The 25198-nt window shown below is 38.8% G+C and overlaps 1 protein-coding gene across 1 annotated transcript; it reads right to left on the minus strand.

Annotated features, from left to right (window-relative positions):
• Positions 1 to 2880: 2880 nt before the first annotated feature.
• LOC134742223 (Bardet-Biedl syndrome 1 protein homolog) lies at positions 2881 to 16495 on the minus strand. The gene is made up of 12 exons (XM_063675240.1): positions 16310 to 16495; positions 14377 to 14595; positions 13099 to 13299; positions 11414 to 11515; positions 10410 to 10498; positions 8864 to 9017; positions 8379 to 8538; positions 7507 to 7575; positions 6578 to 6739; positions 5749 to 5882; positions 4022 to 4153; positions 2881 to 3180 (listed from the first exon to the last, which is right to left on the minus strand). Exons 1-12 carry the CDS (start codon positions 16469 to 16471, stop codon positions 2899 to 2901), a joined length of 1866 nt encoding a protein of 621 aa, XP_063531310.1. The 5' UTR covers positions 16472 to 16495; the 3' UTR covers positions 2881 to 2898.
• Between the last annotated feature and the right edge of the window lie 8703 nt (positions 16496 to 25198).

Below are 25198 nucleotides of genomic sequence, written 5' to 3' on the forward strand. Positions count from 1 at the left end.
GATCGTGCGGTAATCTTTAGATATCGGCGGCCCAGTATTAGTGGTATTATGCCACGATTTGCCGTATTATCTTAGATGTCTAACACTTTCCTGTTCCAGTACAAAATGAACAAACATTAAAGAGAGATTGATTTATTTCATTTATTAGAGGCTAAAACATACCTTTTAGAAAATTAAACATTGGGAAAATTTATTTACATATTAAGTATTTGTGCATGTTCGTTTTTATATTAGATAGGATTACTGTTTAAGCTGCTAATTGTTTTGTTTAGGTGCATGATTCCGTTTTGTAATTGAGCGCTTTAATCGCCAACAAACTGGTTACAGTTTGGCGATGCATAAATTTTGTTTGTAAGCATGTATGTACCCTTTGTGCAAAAAAAAACATATACGTGTTCTCGGCAGTGATAACACATTCACTGCCGAGAACACGTATATGTTTTTTTAAGAGTTAAGAGTCACACGATTCTAGTAACCACGCCGCCATACAATCGAACTAACGCTCTCATTTTAAAACGACATTTTGAAATGACATGAACATTGAAATAACAAAAAATTAGTTTTGTGAAAAGCTTCTACACGCTCTATTTTCTTTGTATAACATTTTTTTGCAATGAAAACTAGTAACAGACTTAGGTATATCATAGAGCGGTACTGTCATAGTAAATTTTGTAGCCACAGTAAATTCACTGCCATCTATCGACACACGATTAAAACTAAAAATAAAAATATCAAAAAATGTATTTATATATGGATAAATCATTTTTTTAACTGCATTAATTATTTTTATATAGCGAGGTTTAGACTAGCAAGAACTTGCATGCAATTTACGTTACAATGCCGACTAGCAAGGTAAACCGCAATTAAAAGTTTGATCAGATACTGCACTGTAATGAAAATTGCATGCAAGTTCTTGCTAGTCTAAATCTCGCTTATGATTTTGATTTTGACCCATGTTCTTTCACTGATATGCGTTAAAATGGTCAAATAACAAACGAAACCGTCAACGCCATCTATACGAGTGAAGGCCAAAGGTAGTGGCGCCATCTGATTGAGAATCAAATTTTCTTGATTTTCGTGGCACGTTTTTTCCTTAGACTGTATCCATCTATTACGGAGTTATATCTATCATTGATTTTACGAATAATTTTTCCTCATAATGGGGGCAGAGGTCAGAGCCCAAACCTTGAGGCACCACAAAAATCATTCCGTAAAAAGTTGTCGAAAACACTTAAACAGTATCTTGCCAAGGGATTATGGACTTTAAATGTAGTGAAACCTTTAGTATTAGGGGATATTACTGCAATGTTCTGCCACCAGAGTGCAGCACTAGCCTTTTTAGTAAACCATAGAGTAATTTATACATACTTTTCAGAGATAATAAAGTATGACATTGATTTGATGCATCGAGGCGGTTTGTTTACAGAGGATCTACCGGGAAACGCGAATCCAAAATTTCACTATCTGCCCCTTTATCGCTCGAATATGCAAGAGTGACAGAGATGTTAGATAACGAAATTTCGATTTTCTTGTTTTGCCATAGACCCTTAGATTGTGGTAGTGGCGCCACCTACGCAGAGTTTCGCGTAATATTCCCTATTTAGATTCAGGCGAACGGCCGCTTTGAGACTTATACCGCCATCTGAACGCGAGTAGCAGTACTAAAAAGTTTACTCAAATTCACGGTAGATGTCACTGTCAAGTTGCGCTGAAAATTCTACATCGCGCTGTTAAGATTTTTAAATAAATAAGTAAATAAGTCATTTATTGTCGCAGAAAAAAAACAGTAGAAGGTACAATAAGCTTAAACTACAGCAGTATACAAGTACATATTAAGAACTAACTATATATATGATATTTATAATTATAGTTAACATATAAATTAGTCATGCGCAAAATGTGTCACTAAAAAGAAAAGATTGATATGCATCTTTCATACGCTGTGAAGTACTTCACTCTTTTAGTTCACTAGTTCAGTTTAGTTCAGTAGCTCAAAAGATTCATCTATAACAACAGTAATGGTTTTCTATCTCTCATTCGCGGATATATTGAGTTGAATGAAGGATTCGATTGATAATTTCATTCAATATGAATCACTCAAATAAATGAATTTATGAATCAAGGTTTAAATGTTTAAACGTGGCGTCCTTGTCACTCTCTAAGCGAATGAGCAAGTAAATGAAAAGATAATTAAACTCAACTGCTGAAGTAAAGAACTAAATAAATCCGAACTGAACTAGTGAATGAAAGAGTGACATCAAGTGAAGTACTTCATTTGAATCTTTCATTCGCGAACTACTCATGTCTAATATAAATGCTAAGTGCGACAATAGGCTCGCGACTCAAATTGTGCCGCGAGTCTGGCGACTGCACAGCGCTTTTTCCTGGTTTAATTAATGGGGTCAAAACCCCAACTTCGTATTTTTTACTTGACGTGAAACTGACAATTGTTATCCTATAGAAACCCGTCTGAAAAACTTGACTCATATCAAAGAGGATATAATAGGATAGAGCGGTACTGTTATAGTAAATTTTGTAACTACAGTAAATTCACTGCCATCTATCGACACACTTTAAAACTAAAAATGAAGATTTATAAAAATACGATAAAATGTATTTAAATATGGATAAATGATTTTTTTAGTTGCATTAATTATTTTTATATGATTTTGACCCATGTTCTTTCACTGATATGCGTTAAAATTGTTAAATAACAAACGAAACGCCCTAGAAAACCCTAGTAGGCCAAAGATAGTGGCGCCATCTTACCGAGAATCAAATTTTCGTCATTTTCGAGGCACGTTTTTTCCTTAGACTGTATCCATCTATTACGGAGTTATATCTATCTTTGCTCATGTTTAAATGAACTGTCAATTTTAGGATCACTAGGTGACTCGGCTAGGTTTCATTAGCAAACGTGGGATTAGCAACTCCAAAACCGGCCGTATCCTGCATCTTATCATACGGCAGCATCATTGGGTCTGTAGGAGGCATTTGCACCGTAGCCGCCAACACAGGACCCCTTCTCCCCTCCTTCAGTAACAGTATTTTGACTAGCGCCCGCTCTCCCCCCTGCCCGGTTACGGAGCGGAAGAAAATGTCCGGGTTCAGTTCGCTATCGAAAACTTCTTCGACTTTGGTTGGGAAGCGGAGTTTGCTGTTTGGTGCTAGAAGCGGTACCTGGAAACAGTTTATTTAATAAGAGCGCCCGCTAAATATGCAGTATTTGAGTTCAAATCTGGTTTTAAATTCACTAAAATTTGTTCATAACGTCTCTGAAGGAGAATTTATTCATCAGCTTCAAGATTGTTTTTAAAAATGCGCTTATAAAATTACAATAACATTTTGATAAACACAACAACTGTGACATTACATTCACGTATTACAAAAGTGTTTATTTTTTTTATAATAATAAACATATAATAATAGCCGAGTAGGACAAGTCCAGTAAGTATCTAGACTTGGCTCATGAGATAACCGCCATGTGGGATGTTGACTCGACTATCATTGTCCCGATAGTTGTTTCAGCGGACGGTCTCATAGCGAAGAGCCTCGACCAACACCGTGAGAGACTCTCGCTAGGTGGTTGGATCAAGGGTCAGATGCAGAAGGCGGTGATCTTGGACACGGCGCGGATAGTCCGCCGGTTCCTCTCTCTGCGGCCCTGACCACCGGCAGCTTGGGCTCTGACCCACTGCTGGCGGCACCCTATAGTAGGTTAGGTTTATATATTTTTTGTGTTGTTTTGTACGTGTTTTTGTATTTTACTTTTTTATGCATATTGTAAAAACCCTAACCTGAGTAATTCTCGTAACAAATCGCGTCTATTACGACAGATATGACCGCAAGGCGGCGCAAGCGCGAGCAGGCGTCCGTTCCTTAGCGGTGCGCGGCAATTACTATGGCTAGACACCAAAATTGGTGTAGGCCGCGTGGGGCCGCATGTACTTGTGGCGACGCGACGAAATCGCGGAGTGAGCCACGCCTGCCATAAGCAAAAAGCAAACTTAATAATGATCACCTTTATGTATGGCTGCGACACCTTATAGTTGGAGGTGTGCACATGGAACAGTATGGAGAGGCCGACCACGGCCTTTTCGCTCGTGTTTTCAACTTGAAGGGTTACTCGGAATACTGGACCTAGCCCTTCCACCTGTAAATAATTTTATAGATTAAACGTTAATCAACTTTTTACACACTTTTATTTAGCTTCACTGCGTATATACCTTTGTATATATAATGCTTCAAATCTTGTAACTAAAATTTGAACCACTTCCCGGTATCTGATTCAGTTGAAATTTGGAGTACTGTCGTAATTTCGGAGACAATGCAATAATATGCTAATATGGAAGTGTTCTGATGATGCAGCCGGTAGGTAGCCAAAGGAAATCTTCGATGGAAAAACACAAACACATCAAGTTTAGTCTCATTAGAAAGGTCTCAAGAAGTACTTGATAGACATGCAAATGAGAAGAAGTACAGTCAGCAATAAAAGTGTGTGTCACAAAAAAAGATTTTTAACAGTTACTTGTCTATGTTGTCATTCTGCCCCGTCATGGTGCCCTCATTTTGTCGGCTTTTCTACGTAAAATCTTATGAAGCAAAATTAGTTCCAACGGCTGCCGATGGCATTAATGTTTGACATTCCATAAGATTACGTGTTACGTGTGTTTGTGACAATCAGCGCCACTTTTGCCTCCACCGACTTCGCACCTTGCCGTTGTACAGTTTGTAAAAGGGAAATATTGTATAACGTTCTACTAACATGCTTAGCCTTTCGCATGCTTCTCTAAAAATCCAGTTCAAAACAAGAACTTCATGTTGACATGCTTGCTTGCTTGGTAGCAGCTAGCCGGATAGGTTCCAAAGAGCCAACGCCTACGGAATTATCGCTCTTCTGATGCGCCTCTAGTAGTTTTCGCCGCCGCGAGCCGTTGGCGACTCATCTCTTGTTGAAATTATGCATACCTGTAAATGATATATGGAAGAGGACATAACAATACATCTTGTTGGTACTAACCTCAGCAGCTAGCCTGATGGGTTCTAGAGCGCTAACTCCTACGGAATTATCGCTCTTCTGATGCGCCTCTAGTAGAGTTTTCGCCGTTGCAAGCCGTAGGCGACTCATCTCTTGTTGAAACTGTGCATACCTGGACACGATATATGGAAGAGTACATAAGGATACATCTTGTTGGTACTAACCTCAGCAGCTAGCCTGATGGGTTCTAGAGCGCCAACGCCTACGGAATTATCGCTCTTCTGATGCGCCTCTAGTAGAGTTTTCGCCGTTGCTAGCCGTAGGCGACTCATCTCTTGTTGAAACTGTGCATACCTGGACACGATATATGGAAGAGTACATAAGGATACATCTTGTTGGTACTAACCTCAGCAGCTAGCCTGATGGGTTCTAGAGCGCCAACGCCTACGGAATTATCGCTCTTCTGATGCGCCTCTAGTAGAGTTTTCGCCGTTGCTAGCCGTAGGCGACTCATCTCTTGTTGAAACTGTGCATACCTGGACACGATATATGGAAGAGTACATAAGGATACATCTTGTTGGTACTAACCTCAGCAGCTAGCCTGATGGGTTCTAGAGCGCCAACGCCTACGGAATTATCGCTCTTCTGATGCGCCTCTAGTAGAGTTTTCGCCGTTGCTAGCCGTAGGCGACTCATCTCTTGTTGAAACTGTGCATACCTGGACACGATATATGGAAGAGTACATAAGGATACATCTTGTTGGTACTAACCTCAGCAGCTAGCCTGATGGGTTCTAGAGCGCCAACGCCTACGGAATTATCGCTCTTCTGATGCGCCTCTAGTAGAGTTTTCGCCGCTGCGATCCGTAGGCGACTCATCTCTTGTTGGAACGATATGTGCATACCTGAAATAAGTTTTTGGCTAAAATTAAATTTTTGGTACATGTTTTTATCGCTGACTGTACTTTTCTTTCCACAAGCAACTCATCATCATCATCATATACTTAAGAGTAAGTCTCTTGTCGGTGAAGCAATTTCCATGTTTCGCGGTCCTCTGCCTTCTCTTTGACAGCCTGATACGACACGACGTTGACGTCATAGAAGGGAAAGTTGAAGCAAAGAGGAAGGAGGGAAGACCAAGGAGAGCGTACATGCATCAAATAAGGGAACTAATACTCATCGAGATAATTCTAACGACCCCAAACACAATTTGTTTGCGTTGTTTTATCACAGAGTTCCCATGGCCACCTGTCTCCATCATCAGATCAGCTATATGACATCATAATAATGCATTTTCATCCGATTTACATATGTACTTATGCAAAATATCATCTCAATAGAAAATCGGGAAGTGGGTCAAATTAATGTAGCAGGGCAAGTTAAAGCTTGTAACAATAAAGGTTATACATAGACATCGGATTCTTGGGGGCAAAATTAAGTCTACATTAAGTACGGTAATTGAAATTCACATTTCGTTTTCAGTATCATGCCTGCGAAAATGCTAGCAAGAGATAATCTAAAACATAAATGCGATATTGCTCTTTCGCTTTATATAACGTACAAATTAGGTACTCTCAATCAAAACGATTTGAAATCTTACCAACAGCGTTTTCTCTTTCTCTCACACTCTGCTCTAGAAATAACTTTGACTTCTTGGGTATGAGCCACGGCTTCCCAGCGCTGGGCGCGGAGGATTCTATGCCCACGCCATGTGCGTTGAAATCTGCCGTCCTCTTCAGGATTTTTAGCATTAGATGGCCGCCTGCAAATGGAAAAATAAATGTGCCATTTTCAACCAAGAGGGTACTTATTGTCGCTTGTCAGTAAGGCGCTATTTCCATATAGCTTCAATCAGAAATCAACCTTATCGACAAGCGACAATGTGGTACCTTTTGTTTGAAAACGTCACAAATAGATCTTAAAATTAAAGTTTATTTTCATAGAAAAGTTTTTAATGTTTTATTTTTGAGGGGTTCATTCAATTCTGTTTTAGTGACGAAAAATACCTAATAATGGATTATCATTGAATAATATTTCTGTAAACTGGGGTGACTTTGAAATGCAGGGGCGACTTTGAAAATTCATTTTCCCACATGTCGCATATATGACTTCAGCTTCAGCACAGAGACTGAATCAAACTAACCTGATTTTTTGTCTAAATTTTGGTATAAGAACGGTGAATGTTCTTGAGTGAGTTAGCATATATTTTTGAAGCTAGCTGTACCATTGTGGCTTTAACTATAATCCCTACTTATATTTTAAATGCGAAAGTAACTCTGTCTATCTGTCTGTCTGACCTCTTTACACTTAAACCCGATTTAAATGACATTTGGCATGGAAATAGTAATAGTTTGAGGCCCGGGGAAGGACATTGATAAAAACTATTATATGTCCTGGCCTATGTGTGGCTTCTTCATTTTCTGCCCATTGCTTCGTCTACATGGAATGATAATGATTGATAAAAACTATTATATCATTATCATTCCATGTAGACGAAGCAATGGGCAGAAGCTAGTATTAAAAACTTACTTCCTGTAACAATAATGAAGACGTGCTCCTCTTGTCCGAGCTGACCAAACTTTAGGACTGACGCCACGTCTGAAAACAACCAACAGTCAGCACTTTTGATCTTAAAAGAGTAAAAAGTTCGTCATAAAAAATAAGGTGTATTGGGGTAACTTCGGAAACGAGGTAATGTTGAAAACAATAAATGTGCCATTTTCAACCAAAAGGGTACTTATTGTCGCTTATCAGTAAGGCGCTATTTCCATATAGCTTCAATTAGAAATCAACCTTATCAACAAGCGACAATGTGGTACCTTTTGGTTAAAAACGTCACAAATATCTGCTAAACTAGAAGCCGCAGCGTACCGGAAGACGCAGCGTGGAAAGGCCCCAGACTAGATGGACCGACGATCTGGTTAAAGTCGGGGGAAACCGTTGGATGAGGGCAGCGAATGACGGTTCGTTGTGGAGATCCTTGGGGGAGGCCTTTGTCCAGCAGTGAACGTCTTTCGGCGATGATGATGAAACTAGAAGCATTTTCTATACTGATATAGCAACATTAAGCAAAATGCCTTCGTAATAAGTGTTGCAGTGGCGTAAGTGTTCCCAAGAATGAAGTGTTTCATTTATGGTTTAGTATCTATACAATACAATACAAATACTCTTTATTGCACACCTCATACAGAAAACAATTCAAATAACACAGAAAAGAAGAGGTTAAACAACAGGCGGTCTTTTCAAAATTATCCCGTTTTCGAAGTTACCTCAATGCACCTTAGGTACTTTTGGAACACTATTTCTGTGTTTTGGAAGCACGTTTTACAACACTTTATTTATAGGTATTTTAAACACATAATTATCTTTTAGCCTTGCTACTTTCGTATTGATATCGTTACCTCTAACAAAAATAGTATCTCTTCGTGCCTTCCCATCATACAGATGAACGTGACCAGAAGCAAGCGACACAGCTATCAATGTAGCCCCGAGGTGCGATATCGCCACTAGGGATATGGCGATCGGACGGTGCTCCAGGTTAAGAGACCACTGCTTTTTACCCTGAAAGTATGTGCATTTAAATGAAGAAAAACTTAGTTTCACGGTATTCTAGAGCTAGAGAGAAAATATAACAAGTCGTGCCAAAGTAAAAGCGTGGTCAGTCTTAGGACGAAAGTTTTCATTATGGGATTTCTGGCCTATACATATATATGGGTTAAGTACGTAAGGTACCTACATTTATTTTCGTAGCACGGTATTTTAAAATAAGACCTTAGCGATCAAATTATTCCCATTTATCGGCGCATATAACCATTACGCTACTGTCCCATTTCAAGATTTGGTCACAGTCGCCCCAGTAACCAAACTAACCCCATTTATCACTAACCTTCTTACTATAGCAGGTGAGCGTATTATCGGCGCATATAGCGATTACACTGCTGTCTACCGGCATCACTTCAATGGCAATTATATGTTCCTCCGTGCTGAACAGAATCTTTCCTTCACTCCAACCCCTCTTTAGTAGACACACTGATTTCTCTCTGAAATTGTAAATAGTCTGTTAAAGTCTGCATCTACTCAAAAGATTTGTACGCTTAAGACGGTAATCTGTTAAACAAAAGCCATTGTCTCTTTTGTGCGAGCGGTCGCGTTTGTGTGCCATTGTGTGTTGGCGCGTGCCACGGCGCGTGCAGCGCTCACATACAATGCTAGATCGCTCGCACAAAAGAGACAATGGCTTTTGTTTAGCGACCCGCCCCGGCTTCACACGGGTAATTCAACTAATTTACACAAAACCTTTACAAATTATACATATAAACCTTCCTCTTGAATCACTCTATCTATTTAAAAAAACCGCATCAAAATCCGTTGCGTAAGTTTTAGAATAGAATAGAATGAGATTTTATTTGTAAGCACAAACAAACAAGACATTACATAATATAAAAGAAAACATAAAATAAGATTAAGTGCCACGAAATGGCCTCATCTCAGCATGTTGCTGGTGACTTCCAGCGCTGATCTTCCGATGAGACCATCAGGTGAGAAGAATCACGGCATTTTAAAGATCAAAGCATACATAGGGACAGACGGACGGACAGACAGCGGAAAGCGACTTTGTTTTATACTATGTAGTGATATTGTGCTGTGTTCAGTATGCATACGTACGGTCACGGAATTTGAAAGCTTGTCACTTTTCGATTCTATTTAATCGCTACATATTTAACATTTTCGACGCCGTGTCAAATCTGTCTCTCCGTCGTTCTGGCGTTACCTGTGATCGGAGGATGCCCGTGAAGCTTAAGGGCCTAGTATATAAGAGCATAATACGACCGGTTCTAACCTATGGGAGTGAAACATGGGCTATGACGCAGAACCATGCCCGGTCCGTCCAAGTCGCCGAAATGAAGATGCTTCGGTGGATGTGCGGAGTAACGAGGCTTGATAAGATACGCAACGAGCACGTTCGCGGTAGCCTCGGAGTACGTGATATCGCCGATAAGCTACAAGAGAGTCGTCTGAGATGGTTTGGACACGTGAAAAGAAGACCTCCTGATTACATCGGGAATGTTGCTATGGATCTGAACATTGCTGGGTCCAGAGGAAGAGGAAGACCGAAGATGAGATGGGCAGATACCATAGCAAAAGACATGAGGGCCTGCGACGTTTCAGTAGACGACACGTCCGATCGTGCGAAGTGGAGAGAAAAGACAAGAAAAGCAGACCCCACAATCAGATGGGAATAATAATTGCTAAGGAGAGAGAGAGAGAGAGACGCCGTGTCAAACACAAAAGCGGATGACTGCTCTATGATCTATGTAATGGCATTAAGCTTCAAAACTGACAAACCTTCAAATTCCGTGACTGTAGGTACATTATTTAACGTTAAAAGATAAATTGTGCGTGGTGCATTTAATAGCCATAGAGCCTTTCACCTCGTCGCCACAGTAATTCTATAGTCTACGCTGTACAGTCCCGTTGCCACCATTTGATACGGTGTTTTCTTCATATTACACAGCTTTGCCTGCATTCACGAATAAATATAGTTAAAATACATTTTTAGTCCATTTTATAATGTTCTATGACTTATTTTAGGTTGCCCCGCTAGCATTGGCAATGTGTGCCTAAAGTATTAAAATTTTTAATAACAAAACTTCCGTGAGACACAGACATATTAAACATATTAATAACGGGTCACTCACATATTTTAAGTCGAAAAACGCTCGACATGTTTTACTCCGTACCGAGGAGCGTCATCAGGAGCTTGCGTCGACGGTGACAGACCGGCGCAGACTGCGGGCCGCAGCCCTCCGCGCCCGATGACTCGGCGGGCGGGGACTTAAAATACGTGAGTGACCCGCTATTAATATGTTTAGTATTAAAAATACTACGAATTATATTTTACAGCAGGCACCGCACTTACAACTGCGTATCCATGGGCGACGGTGTAATCGCTTACATCATGCCATTTATATGCTCGTTCGTAACTTCGACGTTTTGTGGACTGACGTTTTAGACATTGAAAGAACGGTTTTATGCAAACAGCGCATAACCATAGACATATATATTGCTTCGTAAAGACCGGCCTTACGAGCACTACGAATGGGGCCGATACATTGGAGTCAAAATCGCATTTAGTTACACCAGCGCGCTCAGTCGTGTGGCGAATTGCGCAGCGGAAAGACGTCGATGTTCGGTCGGAATTATATCCATACACTTATACTTTGTTTACACCAATGGTGACGCCTTTCCGCTGCGCAATTCGCCACACGACTGAGCGCGCTGGTGTAACTAAATGCGATTTTGACTCCAATGTATCGGCCCCATTCGTAGTGCTCGTAAGGCCGGTCTTTAGGTACGAAGTAATATATAGGTATGTCGTATGTCTATGCGCATAACTAAAACAAAAATAATAGGTACCTATTGAAAAATCGCTTACCTGTGATAACTGATTAAACATCTGTGATTCCAGTACAAAAACATCTCCATCCTCCGTTCCGACAACTAAACACGCAGCCGCATGCTTGTCCACCGAAGCCAACTTGTAAGACGGAAAGAAAAATGTAAACTTTTAACATCATTACATTACGAACATAACATTACAACGAGGCTTTCCACTGTTTGCTCCCAACGTGTACTTGGTTTCTTCGGTCATCTGAGCAGGACAGGGCCAGATAGCCTGGAAAGGCTCATAATTACTGGCCGCATGGCAAGGAAGCGTAGGGATGGACGTATGGCCACGCGTTGGGCGGACAGAATAACAGCAGTGACAAACGCCACACTGCAGGCTAGCATGCACTGGGCCCAAGACAGAGCAGCCTGGAGAGCACTGGTGAAGAGTGTCCACACTCGTCACGTCCCTCAGCCATGAGGTTACGACGAAGAAGAAGAAGAAGACATTATACAGGGTGGCTAAAACATAAGTGCATTCCCGTTGCCAGGAGGTTTTGGGATTATACTGAGCAACTTTTACTATGGGACCAACCACCAAATCGCGAAAAAAAATTTTACCCTCCCATAGAAAATAGAGCAGCCAAAATGTATGAAACAGCCAAATTTTTTTTCGCGATTTCGGGGTTGGTCCCATAGTAAAAGTTGCTCAGTATAATCCCGAAACCTCCCTGGCAACGGGAATGCACTTATATTTTAGCCACCGTGTATATTTTTGTAAGGTAACATATCGACAAGTGAGGTGACATCTAAAACTCAACTGTGGATATATATAAGTAGTCACCTGAAGATATCGGTCCATACTCACGGAGCCTACTAGGGTTCCGTAGTTGCCTATCCGTTACAATAGGCAGACTAAAGAAGATTGTGTAGATAGGTAGGTACTATGGGCAGTGGTGTAGCGTGAACCAATCTAGCCGTGGGCCAAAACTACATCTGCGAGGCCCTTTTCAATGTAATAAAAAGGTTGGCTTTGCGAGGCCCCCCTAAGTGCGAGGCAGTAGGCGAAGGCCCCATTGGCCCACGCCTAACTACGCCACGGACTATGGGCAAATTAATCAAACGAGTATTTTAAATTTCGCAGCACTTACGTCTTTTTAAGAAGGAATGACTTTTTGCGAAAACTCAGAACATGTTCAAAATAGTTTTCATTGTAAATAAGCTTTCAAACGAAATGTAGTTTCGATCTTAAGATTCGATTTAACTACGACTAAAAAAAACCGGCCAAGTGCGAGTCGGACTCGCGCACCGAGGGTTCCGTACTTTTTAGTATTTGTTGTTATAGCGGCAACAAAAATACATCATCTGTGAAAATTTCAACTGTCTAGCTATCACGGTTAATGAGATACAGCCTGGTGACAGACAGACAGACGGACAGACGGACAGACGGACAGCGGAGTCTTAGTAATAGGGTTCCGTTTTTACCCTTTGGGTACGGAACCCTAAAAAGGAACTCTTAAAATTTTAAGAGTTCCTGTACCTAGTAAAACTATGTAAAATCAAATTGATACAAGAATGTTAGGGCACCTTTTAGTATTTGTACATTTACAAGCAGGATTCTATTATGCTCATTTTCTCATTAGAAAAAATGGACCTTGGGTGAAAATACCCATTTCTGACTCGCAAAATATGTATCTTATCAGAAATGGATGGTTTCCATCTACTCTTAATTACCTTCATACTGGTAACACAAGTGATCTCCGGCAGCACCATTGCTGGCAGCTTCGGAGACTGTTCAAGAAACTCCAACTGCTGGTCTGTGCTCATGCTGAGGAAGTTCTGCGACTGCTGGCTGAGGGTCTTCTCTGGGAAGTGCTTCAGGCTGTCGGTGTAGGATTTGATGGAGGCGGGGTTTTGATTGGCTGGGGTAAGGAGCTGGAAAAATATAGTTATTATAGTGTTAGTGGTGATTAGATTAAGGTTTGTTTAACGTTTTTAGAAAAAAATACCCTTAACCTTTTAGACGCCGTGTCAAACACAAAAGCTGTCTCTCGGACGCCACGTCACCGAAGTGTCAAAACTGAAATTGAACTTCATGCACATGCACGTAGGTCTATGTTGCTCTGTGGTCTTTGACCGATTAATCGGTCTTTGGCGTTGAACCTGCGGTGCCGATATATCCGTCACTGGAGTCCAAAAGGTTAAGAATAGTAGTGCAGAAATGCTCTGTATTGAAAAAAAAAACAGAACACAGACAAAAACTGGCAATAACAGGGCCAGGGGTCCATTTAATAACTTAATCATTAGATAAAAACCGGACAAGTGGCAGTCGGACTCGCCCACCGAGGGTTCCGTACTTTGCCAATCCTCTCTATCTTTTCTAATTTCTCTAATTTTCTTTCTGTTAGTGTATGTTAGTGAAATTTTATGCAGGTATGAAAAACTGTTAAATAGTTATTTGTGCAACAAGAGAGGAAAGTTGGTTTTTCTTGCGAGTGTTTATTTTGAGTCCCGAGAAAGCGAAAGATCCTATAATTGAATCACGAGCGAAGCGAGTGATTCTAAGGTAGAATCTTGAGCGTAGCGAGGGACTCAAAAACACGAGATGTAATATAACTTTGCTCTCGTGTTGCACACATAATTTTTCACCTCAGTAGTGAGAACAAGTTAAAGGTTAAAATGTATTTCGAATTACACAGAATAAACAGAAAAAAAAAGTATTATAATATGTACGATACGATAAGATACGATACGATACGATACGATACGAGACGGGACCGGACCGGACCGGACCGGACCGTACTGTACCGTACCGGACCGGACCGTACCGTACCGTACCATACCATAAGAAAAAAATGTAATAAAAGTATGAAGTTCATGGCCTTCACTAAATTAAAAAGCTACATTGTTTCACTCCCTGGAGTGAGGAAAGTCGCACTTTCCTCACTCCAGGGAGTGACGAAAGTAGGCTTGTTCGAGCTGCTGAGGTGAAAAAAATATTGCCACACTAACCTGTTTCCAAACCTCAATCTCACTCGCATTTAGCTCCACACTAGGCAGATAGTACTTATAAAACAGCTTCATATTCCTATAAATGTAGATACAAGAGCTGAACGTGACAGCAATGACCGGGAGACTGCGGGGCACATTGTCGTTGGTGTACAGACTGACAACTGCTAGCGGTAGATCGGGGAGCACCATGTCGGACACTTGGGTTACCCCTTGGAAGATCTGAAATTAGGTGAAATGTTGGTTTAAACCACTATTATTTTAAGTACTTAAATGATAGAGACCTCATTATTATTTACAACGACGGGACTTAATCGCGTAAAATAAGTATTAAATTTACCTCCGACGTTTCGAGGACGGCGTTGTCCCCGTGGTCTCGGAGAAGACTGGCTAAAGTTTACATCAACATCTTCTAGGCGCGCGAGTTTTTCAAACTACCCGCACTTGGTCTTGTTTATTAACTTGAACGTTTTGCGCACTAGGGATGTTACCGGGTCGACACACAACACTCACAATATTCAATTTTTCAACTTTCGATATTTGGTTTCGTTTACACTTACTAATGACTGGGTTCCATGTGGATGAGATCTTAAGACCTTCGTCTCGATTGAAATTTCTATGTTTCTTGATTTCAATGGCTTCACGGATTTTTCTACTATAAAACCCACGATCTGTAGAAAGTATTCTAGGGTTGTGAAGCTCAATCCAGTGGTATTTAATACTTATTTTACGCGATTAAGTCCCGTCGTTGTAAATAATAATGAGTAAAAATCGTGAATGTTTAAATCAGTGTTTTGATAGAGACCTGTTCTACTAGAAAATTTGGACACTCATTCCTGTGACCATGAGTGTTTTGTCACAATATTAAATGTTAGGAAATATTAATTTAATTAATGTGTAAGTGATTTGGTTACTTGACGACCTGTCTGGCCTAGTGGGTAGTGACCCTGCCTGTGAAGCCGATGGTCCTGGGTTTGAATCCCAGTAAAGGCATTTATTTGTGAAATAAACACAGATATTTGTTCCTGAGTCATGGGTGTTTTCTATGTATTTAAATATTTATATATTATATATATCGCTGTCTGAGTACCCATAACAAAAGCCTCCTTGGGCTTACTGTGGGATTTAGTAAATCTGTGTACAAATGTCCTACAATATTTATTTATTTATTTATTTACATCAAGATAAGCAAATTATTATCAAACAAACAAACTATCGTGTCTATATCTTGGATTTCAACTAAACATAATGATATGAAAAATCGTAAATAATCATCTACTGAATTCAATATAGGTACACATTACACAATACAATATTGCAGAAAGCAGATTTTAATGAACCAGCTAAATTAGCGGGCTCTAGTAATACAACATTAATAATCATTCTTATTAGAAAAACAATAGTCCAAGAGTTTTCTGGTTTCTGGATAAGCACAGTGTAATTTTTTTTGTGTACAACATTCATCAATAATTACTTTAAAGTTTTTTAAGGTATTACTTAGTTTAAGACGAAAGCGGAGGACCCGTGCGAAATCGCCTTTTCATACAAAGTTAGTCCTCGTTTTCCTCATTAATGAAAATATTTTTACACAATTTATTGTATATCAACTGTTTGTTTTTTTTTCGAATTTTTAATTATTATAAGAGGAGCATTTATAAATTCGTATGAAAATTGTTTTACGCTCCTAATTTTTACAATAATCAAAAAATCTAAAAAAGTCAAACAAGTAGGGCATAGCTATGCTTAATAGACATCAAATTATGTAAAAATATTGTCCATAATGTAAATATCCAGAAAGGAAAATGGGGACTATGTTTCTATGAAGAAACGGCCTTCCCCTTTCCTCTTAAGTAGTTTTATCAACTTTAAACTTTAAAGTAAGGTAATTAAAACGGGAAAATAAAAAATACACATTTACACTACAATTATAACTTACCCTCAACTTGGATCCATCCTCTTCCCTCCCCAAGTCTCCCATGAGCAACCTGTATTCGTTGTCATTGTGCAAATCCACCAAACACAAGTTGGACGGCAGCGCGTTCAGGTCCACGTCGTCCGTGCCCACTTCCACGTCCAACCAACGGGTCATGCTGCTCATGATTATTTAACTAATAAAACGTTACAATTAGGTACGACACAGTTTTATTAATGTTTACATGCCGTAACCATGGACACCATGGTGAGGTGAATGCACTGACACTGACAGTGACAATTATTTTGACATTCGGTTTTGTGAGTTGCCATACTATTTGCAAAAAATCCTCAAAGTTCTAAACTAAATAAATAAAATATAAAGCTTTTATTTCAGGCGTTTACTTATACTGCATACAAAATTAAATTAAAACTACTTGAAAACTAATTGACACTGTAAAGGGGTGCCACTCATGTTAAAAATAAATCAAGATCAGAGTCATTTTCTGTTCTCATCCATGTGAATTGCCTCGCTCATTTGCCCCGTTTTGTAAGACCGATCTGTCATATTTGTTCAAAATTGGTACACGATTAGCAAGTTGGTCAATCGAAATGTCATTTTAATTGGAATATTGTATAATGGAATGGCATGCTTCTGAGTAGAACTCGGTTAGTACTGAATGAAATAAAATAAGAATATATTTGTATATGTTTATAAAAAAAAATGTTCCGAGACTACATTATACTTACGTCTATATTCACTATCTTAATTTAATTATTAGTGCAATAAAGAATATTTACTTACTTACTTATTTTTACCATTTCTTAAAAATCATTCTCACTATTTTATTTTTGAGATATATTTAAGTTTAGTTAGTGCCTTCTTGTTATTATGCAAAAAATCCTATATCTATGCAAATATTGAAATCCTGGTAACCCAACAGCTGACACAGTGACAGCAGATCCGGTCCGTAATGAACGTAAAATTTAAAAGTGATCTAAAAATTTAAAAGCAAAAATCTTTCCATTGTTTCAAAATGTTTTAATATTTTATGTTATTAATGGAAATCAATATATTTTAATACTCATTTTTGTTTTATTCGATTTTTTTGCATAGTATTTATAAAAAGGTCAAATAAAGCATATAACAATGTAATTTGTATGATTTGGACCATAAACAATTCAAATAGTTTGATAATGGCTGTATGGACATTGGCATACAAATATTTTAAAGAAAAAAAAAATAATTTACTTTCTTGGTGATTTTTCGGTTTGTTGTTTCAAAGATATAATGTAAAAGTTTCCAAGTTTAATTTTAGCAAATGCTTGACCACTTTTAATTGCATATAATGTGAGGTGTTACTACTGCCACTTGCTGTTCAGTTTGGTAAGTTTTAGATATTCATTTCTGTTTGCCTTTATAATCCTAGATCTTAGACTGCTGTAATTTAAAAAAAATTCCTATCTATAAAAAAAAAAACTAGAGATGCTGATTGTGGAATTGCAGATTGCTGGAATTTTTTGGCTTGGGAGTGGGACTACCAACTACCTATGATCATTTTCTGAATTTCTCCTTAGAATCTTAATAGAACTTTGTTTGTGTGTTATCATAATATACATACAAAATTTCAAGAAGTCTGGCCTGATCTTAGAGATCAGAATTAAGAAAAATCTATTTATTATTATAGTTTTTTACAGTTCTCAGTTTGCTGCTAATTGGGTATTTAGTTTTAATAACATGAATATAATAGACTTATATTGACCGAGATATAGACCGTGATTACCTTTTGTATTATTTGTGAGCTCCCGATATTTCGAAGCAGTTACATGCATCATGTTCACGGGTGACTGAAGATAGCGGGTGGGTGTCAAAGTTGTGTAGACAGCGCTCTGTCTACCCTCATTCTTGCGCGCAAATATCGGGAGCTCACAAATAATACAAAAGGTAATCACGGTCTATATCCCGGTCAATATAAGTCTAGTGAAACTAACCGTGAATCATTCAAAACTCTAATGAATATAATAGTTATGTTATAGTATAATATGTTAAAACCGTTTCAAGATAATGTAAATGGCCATCCATGCCCAAGCCAGGGCAAAACAATATACCTACAACAAAGATATTTTTATTGCCATAAAGATTAGATTAATACAGAGTAATTCAGACCCTTGTGTTGAATCTTGTATGCTTGTATTGCTTATATCTGATAATTTTAAATGTACTGTAATAGTAATTTTTCTAGAGGAAGTTGAAGTATTTATGGATAAGAGGATATTGCTTAATGGATTTGCCCCGTTAATTCTATTAGATGTAGTCAAACTACAGTTAATTTAATGAAAATAGGTTAATTTAAAAAATTTCTTAACTTTTTTTTATACCACATCAGTGGCAAACAAGCATACGGCCCGGCTGATGGTAAGCAGTCACCGTAGCCTACGGATGCCTGCAACACCAGAGATATTACATGCGTGTTGCCGACCCTTTAAAAACCTGTACACTCTATTTTTTTGAAGAACCTGACACTGACTGACTGACTATAGCCCTTCGGGAGTACCTCGACAGGGAACTAATTCCACAGCCAAAGTGTCCGCATGAGGAAACAAAAATGTACAAGGTTTTAATGCCTATTGTCTAATGGTTTTCTCTAACTTTTTTTTCTCTAAATTATTTTAGAATAGGGCATATGTGACAGTCCATATCAAAAGGGACCTCATGGCAGTCGGCGCTTACGTCGCGTAGTGCCGCATTAGTGGCGTGCCGCTAATAATGGCGTAAGCGCCGACCGCCATATGGTACCTTTTAATGAGGAGAAAATTTTCTTATAAAGTGACCAGTTTTCCTTATTCTTTCTTGAGTCGACTTTTAGGTGTAGGTAAATACGCAGATATCTAAAGCAGTGCTTAGAAAAATATTACCTATACCTATATCTAGATAAACACCCATACAATAGGTACTTAATTACTGTATAAACATTACTGTATAAACATAAACACTAATTATGAAATTAGTGTTTATTTAATATCATAAACATATTAATCTTATCTGCACATTGTTTAATACTTGATACTAATTTTATAAGTACAAGCACCTGCATATAACTTCTGGATGACTCATCGATAGCCCTAACGGCATTCCCTAGGAACCTGTACCATTATCCACGCTGTTACCCATAAATAAACCTTATTCCAAACATATAAGGTCTACTTATGATCAGTTGTGTTGCTGTTTACCTTTCATCAAACCACTCGTAGCACTTCGTGGACACAATTGGTTGACCGATTGAAAACCTTATATCAACTAGATAAAGACTGTTAACGGTTAGATCAGAAATCTTTCAGTTGACAAGATCATTGCGAATCTACATATAGTCTTAACTGACAGAGATTCAGCAAATGTTTATAAGTTCTTTTGGAATTAGTGAGGCAGATTTGCGTGCGTCGCAATGGCAAATAGTCGTAACCGACATACGTTACGGGAATGTTTATAGACGTTTTGGTTTTAAAATATTGTGCTCTGGTTTTATTTTATTCGTGTCTAGAGGAAACGGCGGCTGACTCACCAACCAGTCTGTGAATACAGACTTTGCTATCATAGCGGTTTTTGTGAATCACCAATACTGGTGTATCAGGTGTGCAGGTGATAAAACAGGACCAGTTAATATAATAGTCTTTGAGAGGGTTATAATGACTTTTTTTGCTGCCATTCCTCAACCCACCAACGGAGCGGCAGCTGACGTTCACGAGGGTTCATCATACATAGCCGTTAACCGCTATACGAGTTTTCGCCCGGGAGGCGATGACTGACGAAATTTGCGCCTGGCTCGCGGTCTATGTCTATAAGCTATTATTACGTTACTTTTTGTAACTATTACTGAAGGATAACTGATACATACTTTTTAGGGTAATAGGGTGGTAATTACCAGTAGGTACACTCCTTTTTTAGGGTTCCGTACCCAAAGGGTAAAAACGGGACCCTATTACTAAGACTCCGCTGTCCGTCTGTCCGTCCGTCTGTCCGTCTGTCTGTCTGTCACCAGGCTGTATCTCATGAACCGTGATAGCTAGACAGTTGAAATTTTCACAGATGATGTATTTCTGTTGCCGCTATAACAACAAATACTAAAAAGTCCGGAACCCTCGGTGCGTGAGTCCGACTCGCACTTGGCCGGTTTTTTTTCTCCATAAACGAGTGACCCATCCTATTATCTATTCCGAGCCTCACCCGTTGTAAATAATGAACTGACATGACTGATAATGTTGTACCTAATAGGTACCTACTTTTAAATCCGTAAAACGAGTTACATATGATGTGCATAACAGTATAAAAGTATTAATAGCGATACTATTATGTATTTGCAAGTCATTTCAGAGAGTGGTTCTTCTTACATCTCCTTGAAATCACTACCTTAATAAAATAGCCACAGGAGGCCGTATTCGCGGATCCATAACAATCAAAGTTGTAGCCAATTGTATTCCGAACAATAATTGCTAAAATTGCTTTTAAAATCCATGAAACGAGTGTCCATAACTCATATTCCTATACCTGCTGATCAAGCTATACTAAACATCTAATTAAGAGTCATAAAACAAACCGCTTTTCCACTTCAATACTGCTATTTCATCAAACCTATAACCGACCTTACTGAAGACACACTAGAACTGTTTTTCGCTGGCAACAAGATGTTCAAGACTAAATATTGAATTAGCAGGTATGTATGTGAGATGGTATCAGAGTACCAAGGCGAGACAATGGGAAAGCGGCCTCCGGCCTCGATATCTCCCGGTTACGAAACGGCCTTGCTACTTGCTACTGTTTGTTTTCAGATTTGCATGATGATTGAATTTAGGTGACACGGCATTGGCTTTATTATAATTGCTCTGTAATATGAATCATGAATTGTTATTTAATATGATCAGAAAATACAAGGGTCCATTTTTTAATTCTTCTAAGCGCCTCCTAAGCGCGTTAACTTTGACTACTTAAGCGGGGAGACTTCACATTAATTATTTTGGACATCCGAAGCCTATTATTTATTCCTTTCAGTGGCACAACCCTCGTTAACTTTATAATTTTAATATGAAAATTGTATGTAAACTAGAAATAAGAAATAGAAACCTATTACTAGCCAATGATAGTTTTTCTTCGTTTTCCCTTGCCAAGTTTTATGCTTTCTTTTAGAGAAGAGAGCCGTACTACTTTGGGATATAAGTTTGTAAGGGAAGAAGGGTTAGCTATCCAATGGTTGCTACCAATTTTTGAAGGAAAGTCACCACTACCTATTTTCTTTAAAATACGGTTAACGAGGGCAAGCATTAGAGATAACCAACATTAGTACTTATACTTTTCCCTTATTAAATTAGCATAATCTTTTCAAATGACCCTCGTGCCGACATTAACATGACGGCAAATAAGCGAAACACGAACGGCACATTAGCGCTCTTCCTGCGCTAAACCTTTACTCTTTCCTCCCATTGACGTCTGTCATTCTAATTACGCCTTAGTTAAATAGAAAGATGCCCGTAATTGGCGAACTTCGGTGTTCGCGGTAGTCCCTCTGATTTCAGGTGAAATCCATTTTCTAATCTCTAAATAGGATCTCGGCCCTTTGAGGCTGTTGACAACTTGTGTCATTCGCAAATCCCTCTGAACTAATAAACACCACAGCGTCACAGCGATCCACAGGAGGATCAGTAAGCTGAGATTAGAAATTTTCATTTAGTCTTGCTTTTATGCCTGCCGAAGTAACAAACTTGACAATATAACCTCTCCCACACGCTTTTCTTGTTCAGTGTGAGTTAGTCTACTCACTACTGCGGCTCAGATTTGCTCATTTTATAAGTTATTGAATGAAAGGATTGTATGTAACGGGAACAACCTATTTAAGGGAGAGTGACGACGTCGTCAAAGAAAGGGAATAAAATAAGCAGCTAACATACGTTTCCTTAGAAATATTTGTAAGCACAAACAGTACTTACTTACACAAAACAGACAAACATACATAGGAAGAAGAAAGTGCCACGAAATGGTCTCATCTCAGTATGACTGTAGTGATGAGTCTGGCGATTCCCAGCGCTGAAATTATGACAAATATCACATAGAGGTGCGTAGATAGCTTTTTGCGATAGTTTTCTGTCGTGTCGACAATAATGGCTGGCTGATTGGTCCAGTGCTTGAAAACATTTTGCGAATAGCTATTGCCTGCTCGTAGAAACCGGGTAGGACAGATAAGATCGCGTCGCTCTCAGTCTTAGTCACGGCCCATTCCCGGTGGATTGTGCTTGCCATGTGCTGTGCTCGCTCAACTGTGAATATATTAGCAATAATAAGACGTTGATTTCTTCAGTGGCTGTTTCTGATACTTTGTTGATCTGTGCTGTAGAAAATGATGAAATTAAGAGCATCGAGCCTCTGTAGGTTTTATCTAAATACTTACTAGTGTTGGTGGGAATTCTACTCCTAGCTACTACTAGCCTAGATTTGAAGATCTCGACTAGTTTCCACGAGACTGCGCTTAAAAAAACTTCCGAGTCTTTAAATCCCGAGTGCTTTATTGAGTATTTTTAAGTGCAATCCAAATGGACTTGAGCCTCCGAATAAAGATTCCGTCAACAATTTTCAAAATAAGCGTTATTGTATGGTGTACCTGTACCTAACCCATGAATTTTACAGGAAGACAAAGCATTTAGATATTTTTTTAGTAAAAACAATGAGTTCTTTGAAAAGTACTTAAGTCTACAAAAGGCTTGGTTCTCTAACAAGTTCAAAACAACTCGAGTTTCGAGTGTAATTTAGAGTGTAAAACTGAGATGAGTCGTAAAACTCGTAAATAAAGTAGACGATTCAAAGAAGTTATAACCAAGTTAGTAGTAAAACTGCATTCGGATAAACAGTAGCTGTTGTCATCGCTACCGCAATCATTGGCAAATTTATCAGAACATTCCCACTGAATTCGTCACAAGACACGCACGACTCCGAAATGGAATCAATACACCGGCAAATTGGTTGCAAATGTTCACAGTGGCATGCGCCGGCGACGGAAACGGCATCTGTTGCTCGTTATGTAACTCGTTACTTTTTGTCTGTAGCTTGATATGAGTACCTAGGTAGAGTAAAAATCAAATCAATTATCATTTATTTTCAGAAAACTATGGCCGATAGATACCTACATACCTTACAGACTAATATAGATAATAGGTGCATACATCTGGTACATACAATAAAGATTTTACAAGCTATAAATCACTTTGCCGATACCGAGGATATAACTAAACGGAGTAGCCATTAACAGGCGTTCCCCTCTGTCGAAAATAGTCGGCCAATGGTCATACACAATGTATGGACTAACGTTTATCTGACATGCCTATTTTGATGTTACGTATACATTTGACGTTCCCCTCCCCCGCAAAAATCGGCAGACTTTTTTGTTCAGAAAATTACAGACGTGGCGTCTCCGTTTGGTTATATCCTCTTAGCCAAAAGAAGACAATCGCTACGACAATTCTATCACTTCTATATTAGTGCGATAGAGAGACAGATAGCGTTTCGTTTTCATACTAGGCTCCCTATTTCGGTGTAGGAGTCGGCAGATTCCCACGAAACCGTCAAAATATCACACCCTTCGGCCAGAAGTCCACGCAGAACTTGACAGACTGTTATCAAAACTTGACACAACGAATATGAGATTTCACGAACGAAGTTTTGGTCGATTCCCAACAACACTGAGCCAAAACAAATTAACTGCGAAATTGAATTCGTGAGCGAATTAGGAATGCTTTGAATGTCGTCTTCGTTGCCTGTTTCTGCCGCTGACCGGACTGTTCATAATATTTGTTTATTTATTTAATTGTTTTATTTGCATTCTCTTTTCTAAACATATTAAACGAAAGTGATGTAGCGAAACACCGCAATAACAAATCACAATGAGAGCGGCCACTGTAGCCAGCATATTTAGGTATGCACAGAGGTAAGTCCTAATGCACCGGTCCTAAGGTCACAGGTCACAGGAAGATCAAATCATGTGCATATAAGTCGCCGCATAATGAGAGATATTCGTTCAGGCATAGGTTAATTGCGTCACTAAGAAAGTTAGGAGAACATCATAATTATCTACTATCTGTAGTACCTTACCGAAGTCCTCAAACTGCTACAAACGAATTTAACGAATGATTTAACAGCGACATTGTTGCAAAATATTGAGATGATTGTCATTCTAAAACAATAACGGAGAAACTAGATTCTTGAGCATAAATTAAATCATCAATTCTTCGATGGCAGTGAACCAATTAAATTTAAATTTGAAGTAACTGTTTGAACGGTGAGAGTAAAAAGTGTCGGGTTTTTGCAGTAATCTTGCTTGTTCGACAGGAAACCGAGCGATCATCGCATTCCTGAGATGTATCGGGATATGAAATGTAACAATTATTAGAGCAAACTCATATCTGTAGCTACAGTTCTATTGCAAAATCTGACTTACTACACAGAAGATACTGTTCAGGTTTCAATATCGTGAAAAATCGAGCTGTGATTTTGAGAAGGTTTGTGTTTGTATCCGTCATGCATTAGCGTTAAATTATGTACAGTGAAGTGAGTGAAGGTATCTCGCTCTTACTTTTTCTAGTATTTACTCAGGAATTGTAATTTCCTGATGTAAATCATAGGATATTTGTTTTAGAGATACTGGATGTATGACACATGAAATGATGCTTCACAACAATGTTGAAATATAACTTCATCATCACCATCATGTCAGCCGATAGACGTCCACTGCTGGACATAGGCCTCCCGCAAGGCTAGTATAACTTATTTGTATTATGCTTATTATGTGAAAATGATTGATGATGATTGTTTAGTGATTTTTTTACAAAATGTGTTTTCAGCTTTTATACAACTTAGTAGCCACTGATAAACCTCACA

This window comes from Cydia strobilella, chromosome 6, assembly GCF_947568885.1.
Source record: "Cydia strobilella chromosome 6, ilCydStro3.1, whole genome shotgun sequence".
NCBI lineage: Eukaryota > Metazoa > Arthropoda > Insecta > Lepidoptera > Tortricidae > Cydia > Cydia strobilella.